The following is a 14,815-nucleotide window of genomic DNA, read 5'->3' as shown; positions in this document are numbered from 1 at the left end:
AGAATTAATTCTCAACTTTGTACAAAATCCAATCAAAAGTAGAGACAGCTTTTAATGAACTTAGAATTAAGAACAGCACATTTCACTGAGTTCAGCTTGTCTCCGTGAAGCGGCACTATTTTCAGGCGTTAGAAGGGTTTTCTACCACTAGGAATGGGCCATACTACTGTTACAATAATAATAATAATAATAATAATAATAATAATAATAATAATAATAATAATAATAATAATAATAATAATCTCCGTAAAATGTGACATGCGGAGAGATAAAATTTATAGCAGTTAATAAGCTGTTGCTCTACTCTCGATGCTGATGAGTGCAGCAACGGCACGACAACCTTGCAGAAGACATTCATCAGTAGATGAATGATAGTAGCTGCCTGCGTCAGTTTTGACACGGTTATTCAGATGTTGCAGCACCATCAATCTCTGACTTTCAATTGTACAATATCGAAAGATGTTTCTCTTTACTTATCTTTGGAATTGAACTTAAGAATTAATGGACAACTTTAGGTGACACTGAATTTACTACTAATGTGTCAAAAATTGTCGAATCGTAACTTCCCATTTCAAAATTACATACAAGGGGATGAACTATTAAGCGTCCGATAGAATGCCAGTCAATAAAGAACGGTGCCTCTACGAAGTATACGACACTAGAAGAATAATCTGAAAAACGTCCTGTAGTCGGTTTACTGTGTAATGAAAGCTATTATGAAGTAATTTGTAATATATGGAACTTAATGCTGAAGCTTTGTGTTCAATGAACTTAATGCGTACAAATCTTCTGATACATTTAGGAGAATGGCTATATTTCATGTAGATGGATTAGAACGGTGCCTCTTGTTAACATATTCCATAAACTCCTGAAATGGAGCAATGGAAGTTTAGTCCAATACAATGCCAGCACATAATATGGAGGGACTGGGGATGACTACAGTGGTGACCACTTTGGGGGAGAGGGGTGTGTTTCCGGGGTATCTGATGAATCTCGACAGCATGCCCGAGAAGTTTCATTTCTTACACTAATGCTTCTAACACTCCTTTCAGCCATTCTTTCTCTGTTCAATTTCTAGATCACAAATGTTAAGCTTTGATTTGTGATATCTTCCGGATACCTTACGCTTTATTTGTGTTTTTACTGTATGTTTTCCAATTATACTATAGAATATTCAGTTTTTTAATATTCATGTATCAAAAATTAAGATTACAATAAACAATACCCTCTCCCGTATCTATGGTTTCCGAGAATATGGGATGGTGGGTATGATAATCATGATTATTATTGAAATGCCAGTGAATAATGAAATGCTGTGTTATACAAGGTGCGTCTAAAATGTACGGTGAATGGTACCACACAATGTTTGCCTTTCAGGATTTCCTTAAGGTGGAAAAATAAAAATAAATCTGCAAGCGCCAGATCAGGGAATACGATGGATGTTCGAGAACAGTTACGCGCCGCTTAGCCAAGAAGTTGCTCACACGGATCGCAGTATATGGATGAGCGTTGTCATGGAGGAGAAGGGGCTGCCTTGCCGAGGCAGTAAAGGCGTGCTCGGTTCGCCCGGAAGGACGTGGGTTCGAATCCCCGTTAGGAAGTCGTAAAATTTAAGAAACGAGATTTCCACTTCCGGAGGTGCCATGAGGTTCACTCAGCCTACACCAAAAATGAGTACCAGGTAAATTCCTGGGGGCAAAGGCGGCCGGGCGTAGAGCTAACCACTCTACCCCATAAGTGCCGAGGTTACGGATAGTGGAAGCCTTTACCTTCCACCCCTCCAAGGGCCTTCATGGCCTGTACGGGGATGACTTTGCTTTGTTGTCATGGAGGAGACTTCACTTCCAGGTCCTGTACAACTCTGGCCGAACACGCCGGATTCGTGGCAGCAACCGTTCCAAAACGTTCTCGTAGAATGCGGCCTGGACAGTTTGACCTTTCGGTACGAATTACTCGTAGAACATGACATTGCTGTCTTGATCATGGAATTTTGAAGGGGACTCATGAGGACGCACTGAACACAATGCCATTGATTATCGTATTGTCTCCGAATCGGACTGGTAGCACTAGTCTCTCATACTCTGTGCCATGGTTTTCAGGAAAGATGGATCTCTGTCACACGTGTCAATGAGACCTCCGCCAATTTGTATCCGCGTTACTTTCTGCTCTTCAGTCAATTTGCGCGGCAAAAATGCAGCACTGATCTTCCAATTACCCAAAGTGTTGTGAATGATGGTGTTCACACTCTTTTGGCTAATTCGTAATTCCTCTGATATCCTGTTTTAGAGGCAGTCACCGATTTTTTGCCAGCATTTGTCGCACTTGCTCGATGTTTTCTGCGCTTCTGATTGTTGATGATCGATCCGGACTTGGCGAGTCATCAAGAGTTTGCTGTCCATTCTGAAAGTGTTTGAACCAGTCGTAAACACATGTTCTGCTGTTCCGTACACTTGCACAACATCGCCGTTTTTATAAAACTGTAACAATACTTGATGTTTATGCATTGCTCCATTGCACTATGACACGCAAGACTTCAACTGGCCACAACATACTCAAGGTAGTTAGAGTAAGAGGTAGGGATCACGCGCAGGTCTCCCCACCACGCTTGGCCGTCGATGACGTCACGTGAACCCTCAGCGCCTTGTCCTCTATATGAGGTAGACTAATACACAGCTGTAAGCTATTCTGTTTTAGCCACAAGTTAGAGATAACTTCATTGATATTTTAACATCACCTAAGACAATGCATTCCACTTCACTATTACAGTAGAGTAATAATAGGAAATACAGTGTGAATCCAGCAGCGTTTCTGAAGTATTTCGATCTGTATAAAAGGATGTAAGAATGCTAAGACTGTGATAGCAGTGGAATGGCCATTCCATATGTTCATGTTCTCAACACCTATGACAACAATAACAGACTCGAACATAAAGCTTGATGACTGAAAGAAATACGTCCGTTGTTACAAGCAGTATTGGGAAACTATATACACTGTCAACAACACAAACAGCAAATGTTAGGAAACTGTCCACAATACAAACAGTACAGTAAATGATTTCCTGCAAGTGCCAAGAAATGACAAATTCCACGTTAATATTACATAGTCCATATTAAGGAGTCTGTATATAAACATTCTTAGCACTGCTTTCATATACAACATAATAAATTGCCTTTTATAAAAAAAAAATAACGGGTATGTTATACACAAAGAATAATGCTGATATTTAAAAAAAAGAATATCAAACACACTTATCCATAGCATCAGTGGAATTTCTTTGCTTTTCTTCTTTCTTTATCGGTGTTGTATTAACAGAAACCCGGTCTCTTCAATGTCTTACTTTTTTTAAAGCGTCCATTCGAATAAAAGAACGGCTTCTCACGAAGCAACTTGCAAGCTCATAAATTTCGGAGAATTTCTTTTTCAGGATATCCGTAAGGTTTGTGATGATGTTAGAACCCTCTTTCAGTTCCTTCCCGTGGTAAAATTGAAACTACCGAGCTCGATAGCTGTAGTCGCTTAAGTGCGGCCAGTATCCGGTATTCGGGAGATTGGCTTCGAACCCCACTGTCGGCAGCCCTGAAGATGGTTTTCCGTGGTTTCCCATTTTCACACCAAGCAAATGCTGGGGCTGTAACTTAATTAAGGCCACGGGCGCTTCCTTCCCACTCCTAGCCCTTTCCTGTCCCATCGTCGCTGTAAGACCTATCTGTGTCGGTGCGACGTAAAGCAACTTGCAAAAAAAAAGACTCTTTTTGAAATTTAATTTCCACCCCTTGTAGTTTGACCTGTTTTCTCTCCGTAATTACTTTCTATATCGAGGTTCTTCTTCTTTATCCTAAAAGCTATATAGCCAGTGAAGTCTTCAAGCAGCTCCTTGATTTCACGACTCCCCTCGAGCTGTTTTACTAGATCTTCAAGGGCTTTAACGAACCCTTGCTCATCCTCCGATATAAAATAGGATGTTGTGGGCTCAACGCTGGCCTTAGACTGGCACACGATATCCGAGTTTTGATCGAGTTCATCAGTACATATTTGGGCGTAATATTTCATAATCTTCCGGAGAACAGTTGGAATTTCTTATCGCCTGGGAAGCATTGAGGATAAAAGCAACGATTTCACCTTTCGCGTCACAGCTGTCGGAAGAGGATCGTCATAAAGCCTTCCGAACCCTCGAAGCTGAGAAAGATAACTTTCGATAATGTCTTGATTACTTCTGTCACCATTTATTTACGTCAGTGGTTTTAGGGAATACATGAAAGTGTATGTTTCGTTCCTTCGCGTGCCTGCTATGATTTGTGCAGCCTGCAATGACATGACAAAGCATACTGAAAAGTGTACACTGTTACTGCTTTTTACGTTTTATCTCATAAAATAAACACACACGGTTTCTTATACACCATAGATATGTTACTATCGTGTACTATTAGCACCTAGCTTCTGCGTGCACAGCGATTCTTACTCAAACTACCTCTACCTCACTCAGAGCAGATTCAACTCGAGGGTGCTGCGTGACGTCACAGCTCTGCTTTGCCACTGCGCACCTCTCTCGTGATCCCTACCTTGTATTCTACGTACCTTGCAACATACTAACCAACTTCCGCTCCGTGTGTCCAACGCTACTCGGCGCTTCTCGAGATGTATCTCTATTCACATGGGCATGCACACAGCGTTACCGCACGTTGACATTGTGATATCGGTCCATTCACTGTACGCTTGAGACACTCTTTGCATGCAGTGTTTGTTCACAGGTTCCAGAACCTCCGGCTTCCTGGAAGGGAACAAGAGATGCTCTTCGGGAAGGTAGTGCTTGTGTGCAGTACAACGATCATAGTAAGCAGTCCGAGGGATCCGAGGATTGTCTATATCTTAACGTGTACACACGCCAGGTGAGTATTATTCTTCCTTACGGCTTTTTGACAGAAAAACTATAAACTACAAGTGTTCGGGGACTTCGTTAAGACCGTGTGATCTCATCAGCTCTTTGTATGAACACAGACAGAACAGAATAGACCAGAGATTCCCAGACATTTTCGAACCACACCGCCCTTCACACGTCACATTTTCCACGCGACGCCCCTGTTTCCAAAATTTTAAAAATAGCCTACCCAAATTCGATTTGGTGGTATTTCTGTAAAAAAAAAAAAAAAAAAAAACAAGTCATTTACAGCAGTAGGTTTTATTCTTAGAAATGAAAAGTTCACAAATTGATTTAATTAAATTATAAGAAATTGATGAGGTATAGGCATATGTTTGTGGTACATGACCGCATGTGTGCAGTTTATTCATTACGGCAAAACATTTTATGACTTCAGTTTTACGTTTTAACTATCATTTGATGATGATGGACATAAACTGTGTTCGGGGAGAACAAACGTATGGGATGAGATATGTCAATATGTTTTATTCAGACAACAAGACATAAACAATATATTCTATGCGGTTTATTTCTATAATTTGCTTTACGTCGCACCGACACAGATAGGTCTTATGGCGACGGTGGGATAGGAATGCGAAGGAAGCGACCGTGGTTTTAATTAAGGTACACTTCCGGCTATTGCCTGGTGTGAAAATGGGAAATCACGGAAAAAGATCTTTAAGGTTGCCGACAATTGGGTTCGAACCCACTATCTTTTCGAATGCAAGCTGATAGCTACGTGACCCAAACCGCGCGGCCACTTGCCACTTGGTATAATGGTGCACGGGATGACAAGTCAGATTGTAAGAGGAAAAGTCCTCCCAGTTTTAATTACTACGTTGATGCAGCGAAAGTATTTCTCGGGGATCACTGTAAGTACTCAAATGTTAATTTAAGGAAAGTTCATTGGGATTATCACATAACGATGTTGGTAAATAAAGATTACAGATCTCTTCATATGGTTATGAGAGTGTTTAGGGTTTGTAGTAAGGATGCGAAGCCCCCCCCCCCCGCTCCGGTGTAGGGGTAGCGTGCCTGCCTCTTACCCGGAGGCCACGGGTTCGATTCCCGGCCAGATCAGGCATCTTTAACTGGATCCTAGGGCTGGTTCGAGGTCTACTCAGCCTACATGATTACAATTGAGGTGCTATCTGACGGTGAGGTAGCGGACCCGGCCTAGAAAGTCAACAATAACGGCCGAGAAGATTCGGCATGCTGACCACACGAGACATTATAATCTGCAGGCCTTCCGGCTGAGCAGCGGTCGTTTGGTAGTCCACGGCCCTTCGGAGCTGTTGCACTATGGGGTTTGGTTTGGTTTTTATTAAGGATGCGGAAGAGAGAGCGTATAAGTCTCTCAATTGGTGTCTGGTACCAGTATATGGGACCCACACAAGGATTATTTGGTACGAGAACTGGAGAAGATCCAAAGGAAAGCAGAACGATTTTTGTTCTGGGCGATTTCCGACAAAAGAGTAGTGTTTCGATCATGTTTGAAAACCTTGATATGAGAAGACTTGAGAATAAGGGGACGAGCTACTTGACTAAGCGGTATGTTCCGAGCTGCTAGCGGAGAGATGTCCGGCTCCATGGCTGAAAGGTTAGCGTGCTGGCCTTTGGTCACAGGGGTCCTGGGTTCGATTCCCGGCAGGATCGGGAATTTTAACCGTCATTGGTTAATTTTCCTGACACAGGGGTGGGTGTATGTGTCGTCTTCATCATCATTTCATCCTCATCACGACCCGCAGGTCGCCTACGGGAGTCATATCAAAAGACCTGCACCTCGTGAGCCGAACATGTCCTCGGACACTCCCGGCACGACGAATAAGCTTGAGTGGATCTTTTAAAGAGGAAATATCATAGCATAGCCTCCGTGGCTCAGGCGGCAGCGCGCCGGCCTCTCACCGCTGCGTTCCGTGGTTCAAATCTCGGTCTCTCCATGTGAGATTTGTGCTGGACAAAGCGGAAGCGGGACAGTTTTTTTTTCTGGGTATTCCAGTTTTCCCTGTCATATTCCATTCCGGCAACACTCTTCAATACCATTTCATTTCATCTGTCATTCATTAATCATTGCCCCAGACAGGCTTCGGCAGCTGGCACAATTCCTATCTTCACTGCTAGATGGAGCTTCATTCATTCCATTCCTGACCCGGTCGAATGACTGGAAACAGGCTGTGGATTTTTATTTTCAAATGTCATAATATGAAGATAAAGCTGGGTTAAATATTCATTTATAGGAGGAGGAATTAGGGATAATCTATCAAGAGAAAGGTTCGAAAAATTTCCGAGTTTTTGAGATCATTTAAGAAAACAATAGGTGAAGAGTTAATAGGAATCTGCCAGCTGGGCTACAGTTCTAAATGCAGATCAATGATTGATTGATTGATTGATTTATTGATTGGTTGATTTATTTATTTATTTATTTATTTATTTATTGACATATTAATTAATTAATTAATTAATTAATTTATTTATTTTTTATTTATTTATTTATTTATTTATTTATTTATTTATTTATTTATTTATTTATTTGATTGATTGATTGATTGATTGATTGATTGATTGATTGATTGATTGATTGATTGATTGATTGATTGATTGATTGATTGATTGATGTGTATTAGATATGTGTGAATAAGTAGCTTTCAATTCGATGTATTTCGTCAGGGTTATACATCCCTTAATATTATGAGGTTCTCTAGATCGCAAAGTGATCATAATAAGCGGCATGCACTGTATAAATTAGTACGTATTTTGGTTATACGTATTCCAAAGAAACGAAGTGGTAGGTGTATGTGTGTGGAGAATAGGCCATATTCAATGCACAAATTCATTTTCTATTGTGTACTGTTTGCTTTCAGCTGGCCGGGAGCTCATCCTTATTGCCCGTCATAGTCTACGTCTATGGCGGTCGTTTCATTGACGGATCTGGTAGTAGGAAGGAATGGAACCCGTCCTTTTTACTTGAAGAGGAAATAGTATTTGTCATTTTCAACTACCGTATGAACATCTTTGGTAAGATTTTGGTGGCTCAATGAAATGTTCACTTCTTCACAAGTGTAGATATTGATAAGTTATGAGGGCCATTCAAAAAAAAAACAAAAAAAAACGAGCCAGATGCTATAAAATGAAAACCGTTGAAAGGATTGTAATGCAATTGTCTATGAAAGAAGGTGAGGTCCCGATAAGAACAATGAGGTCCTAAACTCGCCGCTGCAGGGACATGGGTGCACAACACGCGACGACAGAGTTTTTTTTTTTTTTTTTTTTTTTGCTAGTTGCTTTACGTCGCACCGACACAGATAGGTCTTACGGCGACGATTGGACAGGGAAGGGCTACGAGTGGGAAGGAAGCGGCCGTGGCCTTAATTAAGGCACAGCCCCAGCTGACGACAGAGTGAACACGCGCACTGCACCCAGTCGTGCTTCAAACAGTGAAATGAAGGCTTCAAAAGACGAGCAAAGGAGTGTAGAGCGTTTCCTGACAACAGAAGGAGTGAGGGAAACGGAAATTCATCAGTGGCGTATACTGAGCGCTACCAAGGCTATCAGTGAAGCCCAAACCTCAACTGAGAATGATGGAAGTCTAAAGCACACTCTAATGTAAGCATCTGACATATTGTTCCATTTACAAAACATGAAAGCGGTGAGAAATAACGTCGCACGTATTTCTGAGAGCAAGGCATCAGAGACTGATATTGCAGCCCGGACTCTCGTCCCTCTCCCCTCGACTCGCCCCGCGCGGCTTGTTGCTGTATATCCGCCAGGAGCGTGGACCGGCGGGGGAATAGGTGTGCTAGGCTTCGGTTCATCAGATCGCCACTGCTAACTATCAACCGTGCGTTACTCATCATATATACTTCCATACATCATACCTCTGACTTAATTATTATTACTATTTGTTCAATACGGATCAGTTATGAAGTTTTTAACTTTAAATAATTATATAGATACCAGAGTACTGGTATTTATCTCCCGTTTACTTCTACATCTTTCAAGGAAGACACTGCAGAGCTGCTGCTATTGGAACAATATAGTTTTCTTTTATTGGTAGATCTGAAATGAAATGCAATCTTTCAGGTTTAGTGTTCTCTTTTGTTGGTTGGAATCGAACTCGTGATCAAGGGTGGGACACCACGACTGACCTCCCGAGGAAGCTAATTAACCAGTGAACGATGGGTACGACCGCTGTAAAATTCATCATTTTATCTATATAAATAAAATTGTTTCTGTTTGTCTGTTTGTCTGTTTGTCTGTCTGTTTGTCTGTTCCACCATCACGTCGAAACGGCTGGATAGATCTCAACCAAACTTCATATTTAGAGTATACTGACCCCGGGGAAGGTTTCGATATGCATATCATTTTAAAATCTTTGAAAAGACGGGGGTTTTATAGGAAAAACGGTTTTCCTCCATTTTCTCTTATACTATTATAGGCAAAATATCGAATTTGTCGTATAAGGACGAGACAAAGCTCAATTTAATCCTCTTGACGCAAAGAACAAAACTCGGTAAGCCCTACGGGCCCGAAAACCATGTTTTAAGGCCCTAAAACCAACCGTTACGGAGATATTGGCACCACAATACCCCTGCTCTAGGAATCGGATAAAGAAATGAACTGCCGTAACCATGGCAACGTCAGCTCCAGGATTCTAGAGCAGTGAGATTATGCATGTACGTTTGGGCATAGCTGTCAACCAAAATAGGTACAAATAAGACTTAATATCTGGGAAAAAAATATACTGTTGTGTAAGGCACTCATAGGACTCCTTTGGGCGGGGATGGAAAGGGGGTGAAGAACGAGTGTAAAAATCTATATAAATAAAATTGTTTCTGTTTGTCTGTCTGTTTGTCTGTTCCACCATCACGTCGAAACGGCTGGATAGATCTCAACCAAACTTCATATTTAGGGTATACTCATCCCGGAGAAGGTTTTGATATGCATATCATTTTAAAATCCTTGAATAGACAGGGGGTTTATAGGAAAACCAGAATGGTTTTTCCACCATCACGTCGAAACGGCTGGATAGATCTCAACCAAACTTCATATTTAGAGGATACTCATCGCGGGGAAGTTTTCCATATGCATATCATTTTAAAATATTTGAATATATGGGGGGTTTATAGGAAAATCAGAGTGGTTTTTCCACCATCACGTCGAAACGGCTGGATGGATCTCAACCAAACATTGTATTTAGAGTATACTAATCCCGGGGAAGGTTTAGATATGCATATCATTTTAAAATCCTTGAATAGACGGGGGGTTTATAGGAAAACCAGAGTGGTTTTCCCACCATCACGTCGAAACGGCTGGATAGATCTCAGCCAAACTTCATATTTAGAGTATACTCATCCCAGGAAAGGTTCCGATATGCATATAATTTTAAAATCTTTGAATAGACGGGGTGTTTATAGGAAAACCACAGTGGTTTTCCTCTATTTTCTCTTATACTATTGATTTTCTGTAAACTTCGTTTACCGTACGTGAAACGTCTCTTCATTATAAACAACTTTCGTTATGTTCATAATTTACCTTACTCTTCACATGACGGAGAAATTTGCAATTTTCTGCTGGTATCATGCTCTGCATTTAGTGACCGACAGACCGACAACGAACCTACAGGTTACCATGGCAACGTCTCTGACTGCATGCCAGTAGGGAAGTAACGTATTGCCATTTTCCTCATCATGCTTTTAAATTCGTGGTTGTTCCTTGGGTAGATGGCAAGAGAGGCATCAATCGGCTCATCTGCGGGATATTGGCGGAATATCGTTGGAGGTTATAACCGCCCTCGAATAGATTAAGTAATAACACCATTAGTCATCTTCATATTTGTTTACCTAAGAATCACTGAACCTAAATTTCTCCTCTGTTAGCGCTTTATTATATCCATAACTCACGGCATTTATTTATTTGTCGTTATCCGGCTGTCCTCAGTTATAATCCATTTTCTATTAGTTTCAACATTCTTAACTGTATTATTTTCTTCCTTAATTACGCCGTATGTACGTGAATGCTAGAAACTACTGGATGCATTTCCACCAAGATTCGTATTTAGAATACACCTGTCCTTGATAGGTTTCAGGGCAAATATTGTTTCTAAATCCCTGAACTAACTGGGGGTTTATACGAAACCGAAACAGTGATTTTGCACTTCCCAAAAATATACACAACAAAAGTTTATGGAAGTCTACCTACCTTGGTAGAAATTAATGTCTAAACCTTTTTTTCTCATGTGCATCATTTCGATACGAGGATCAATAAGGGAGATATCATTAAAGGACCGTTTTTCTGTACAAGTCCCATCGGACTTAACTCACGAGCGGGTGCGTGTAAAGCGTATTCCTTACAACTTGAAAACTACTGAAGACATTCGAAACAAAATTTATATTTAGCATCCACCTGTCCAAAGGTAGGTTTTAAACGTAAATAACATTTCATGTTCCGGAATGGACTGGCGGTTTATAAGGAACCGAAATGGTGATTTTACTCTTCCACAATATATACAGAACAAGACCAACCTGACTGGAAATCGACCAAACCTGATGGAATTCCACCTCTAATCCTTTTTTTTCATGTGCATTTTTTCGTCAGGAGGATTAATAAGGGAGATATCATGAATGGTCACTTTTGCAGGTTAAGTCCAGCGGACATAGCTCAAAAGGTGTTTTACATGGAGCAGATTCCTTATCTATATAAATCAAATCGTAACGACTGTGTACCTCTACACTGACTATTTTGGCGAAATTTTCGTACAGCTTTCCGTTTAAGGGGTAATAATAACAATCTCCATAATTTTTGATTTCCTGAAAGTCCTAATTTTTACCCGCCTCGCCCAAAATCCACATTGTGGCATAATCTGCCAGAAGAATAAGAAGATAATTGAAATTTGACAAAATTATACGTTTTAGCCTGTAACGAATGAAAAATCCTATATCATTAAATTTTTCATTTTTTATCCCCGAAGAATATCGAAATATGCAGGCAATTTTAATGATGGTGCAGACCTTCGGAAATTCCTATCACGTAACGGATTGCACAATCTCCGTTCAATTTGGAATGATCTACAACCTTGGTCTTATGACTTTATGCCGTATCTGTATCCCTTTTACGTTTGATTTTTCTCTATTAATCGATGTTAAGTCAATTTGGAATTTTCACATGCATTATTCATACTTTCAATTACTTATATGAAATACAGAATCATCAAACTCTTCACGAAAATTGGCCCACTCAGTAGCCATATGTGAGCCAAATGCTACGTATGTAGCTGTCACATTATTATCCGAAAAGTAATGTAATGTGAGATGATCTTACAAAACCTTTACCCTGTTCCACGTTTCTAAATCTGACCCAAGAATAGATGACATATCATTGGACCAGCCATTTAGGCCACTAAATCCGGCGTGTCTTATGGTATAATCCTTTGTCGATATGACGTACGTTTAGTAGCAGTTAATCTGTAAATGAAGGTCTTCAATATTGTAAACACGCATATACTTTCGTATGTCGATCTATATATATTCACTGATGTCGATTTAGCGATCGAGAAAGGGTCGGTCTGCTATTGTAATCAGTACTCCCCACACCGACTTTGACTGGCAGTAGGAAAGGGTTCCTTCTCCAACTCCTGTGTAACTGTCATTAGTAAGGAAGGCCTACAATTGTAATGAATAGTTCCCTTCTCGATTTGACTTGCAGAAGGTAAGTGAGCATGCAGTTTTGTTTAAAACTCCCCTACCCGATTGTGTTTGGCAGTAGGCAAGGGTGCCCGCCATTATAAAGAAATGTACTCATCTAAAATGTGACTGGCATTAGGCATAGTGGCCTGCTATTTTGATGGAAACTCACCAACTTGGTGTGACTGGCAGTACGCTGGCTGGCAGTAGGAAAAGGGGCCTGTCATTATAATGATAACTGCACAACTCAATTTCGAGTGATAGTAGGGTAATTGCCTGCCATTATAATAAAAACTGTAATCTGTCTGGAGGTAGGAAAGGGGGGCTGCCATTTTAACGAAAACTCCCCAAATCGATTCTGTCCGCATAGTAGGCAATGGGGCCTGCAATTATAATGTAAACTTCCCAACCTGATTGTGAATGCCAGTAGGCAAGTGAGCCTGCCGTTATATCACAAATCCGTAACAAACACTTTACATTGGAAACGTACGGGGACCTCCCCATGCTCTTTCTCGGATAACGCTAAGAGACATGCAATTTTAAAACTATCTTATTTACTGCATGTACACTATTTACTTCGATATTCGAATACAATGTAGAATACCGTAGCGAAGCACGGGTACATTCGCTAGTTTAATAATAAAAATGGTGAATTGCATCTGTAAAGGTTTGGTGCTGACCCAATGAGAATAAAATGAATGGCGAAGACGTCATAAGTATCCAATCCCCAAGCCAGGGGAATTAACAGTATGAGAGGCTTGATTCTGGAAACTGAACCGGGGCCATCGGACCAAAGGCAAGCATTCTATCCATTTAGCCACAAGGCCGGACTTTCATTTGCTAAACCTTAGGCTTCCATCTACACTGATCAGGTGTTGAGTATTGGCAGTAGCAGAGGCCAGGACAGTAGCTTGTGAAGCAGCCTTGACAACACAGCAGGCTTCTCCGTTAGCCATTGGCTGCAGCTCAAAATGGTGAAGGTATGACGTCCATTAAACCAACCATCGAAAAGTGGTAATCTAAGTCTAGTGGTAGCCCACGTCTTGACCCCAGCATACGCCAATGAAATTCATCGAGAAAGGCACAAATATACGGAGAGCAGAGGACGGATGTCGTTGGCCGATGGTGCACGGTCTGGAACACCACCCCGCATTAACGATGCCTTTGTCTAGCCGGTGGATGCCCTCATTATCCAAAACCGCGGAGTTACAGCAGAAGCCATTGACGCAGAGTTCGGAAGTGTTCATGACATCATCACGGACAGATTGAAATTTCGCTAGAAGTGTGCCGAGGGGTACTTCACAGTATTCAACCAGCACAGGAACCATATCGAATTGATCCCTGCGCTGTGCCAAGGAAGGGAATGAGTTTCTGACACGAGTGGTCACTGGAGACGAAACATGGTGCCATCACTTCGAAGCCGAGCCAAAACGACGAAGTCTGCAGTGGAAGCATACGGGGTCGCCGCCACCCAAAATATCTAATGTGAGTTAAAGAGGGCTCTGAGAGGCAAACGATTTACCTTGGACACCGACGTCAAGCAGTACGTTCGGAACTGGTTCATATCGCAGCCCCAGGAATTTTACAAGACGGACATTCACCACCTTGTGTCGCAGTGGGACAAGTGCTTCAAGAGGGCTGGGCAATACTTTTGTAATAACGGTACAGGTTTTGATTTTATAACGTCCGGCTCGTTTCTTTTTGAATGACCTTTGAATGACCAGTCCGATAAGATATATTTACACATTGCACCATTACACTATCTTAAGAGTCTATTCTGTGGAGAATGAATGGAAGAGGCACATTTAATTTATTGAAAGCATGTAGGGTGACTGACTCACTTAGGGCTAAGTACTTGGGCAGCAAATATAAAGCAAAATTAGAAAGAGAGGAAGAATTCCACAAAATTGTAAAATTATTAAATAAAGAATGGATTGCACGGGGAAAATGAATGTGGCAAAAAATTTAGAGAAAACAAAAGACCATTAATTTAACTATTGAAGGATAAGATACTTGCTTTTTTTGGAATATATAACACTGTATACCATTGCGCCATTCCGAGTCCAAATCTCGCAGCGTCCAAAAAAAAATCCACAGCTAGTGTAGGTGAACATCTCAGGGATTATATCAAATATACAAATGTTTACGTGAATTCGATCGAGAGTTATTCAATACAACGCTTCCATTCACGTCGGATAAGTTTTACGGATGTTTCAGCTTA

At 41.1% G+C, this 14,815-nt stretch overlaps 1 protein-coding gene across 2 annotated transcripts in view; it reads left to right on the top strand.

The window, feature by feature from the left end:
- The window catches only part of LOC136866616 (esterase FE4), a 301,969-nt gene that overhangs the window by 34,224 nt on the left and 252,930 nt on the right, over positions 1-14,815 (top strand). For both annotated transcript variants that reach the window (XM_068226597.1, XM_068226595.1), the window contains exons 3-4: positions 4,749-4,886; positions 7,777-7,930. In XM_068226597.1, the coding sequence (XP_068082698.1) occupies positions 4,749-4,886; positions 7,777-7,930 (292 nt within the window). The remainder of the gene's footprint in view (positions 1-4,748; positions 4,887-7,776; positions 7,931-14,815) is intronic.

Source organism: Anabrus simplex, chromosome 1, assembly GCF_040414725.1.
Source record: "Anabrus simplex isolate iqAnaSimp1 chromosome 1, ASM4041472v1, whole genome shotgun sequence".
Lineage (NCBI taxonomy): Eukaryota > Metazoa > Arthropoda > Insecta > Orthoptera > Tettigoniidae > Anabrus > Anabrus simplex.
Note: the sequence above shows the minus strand (reverse complement) of the source record. Positions and strands in the feature narration are given on the sequence as shown.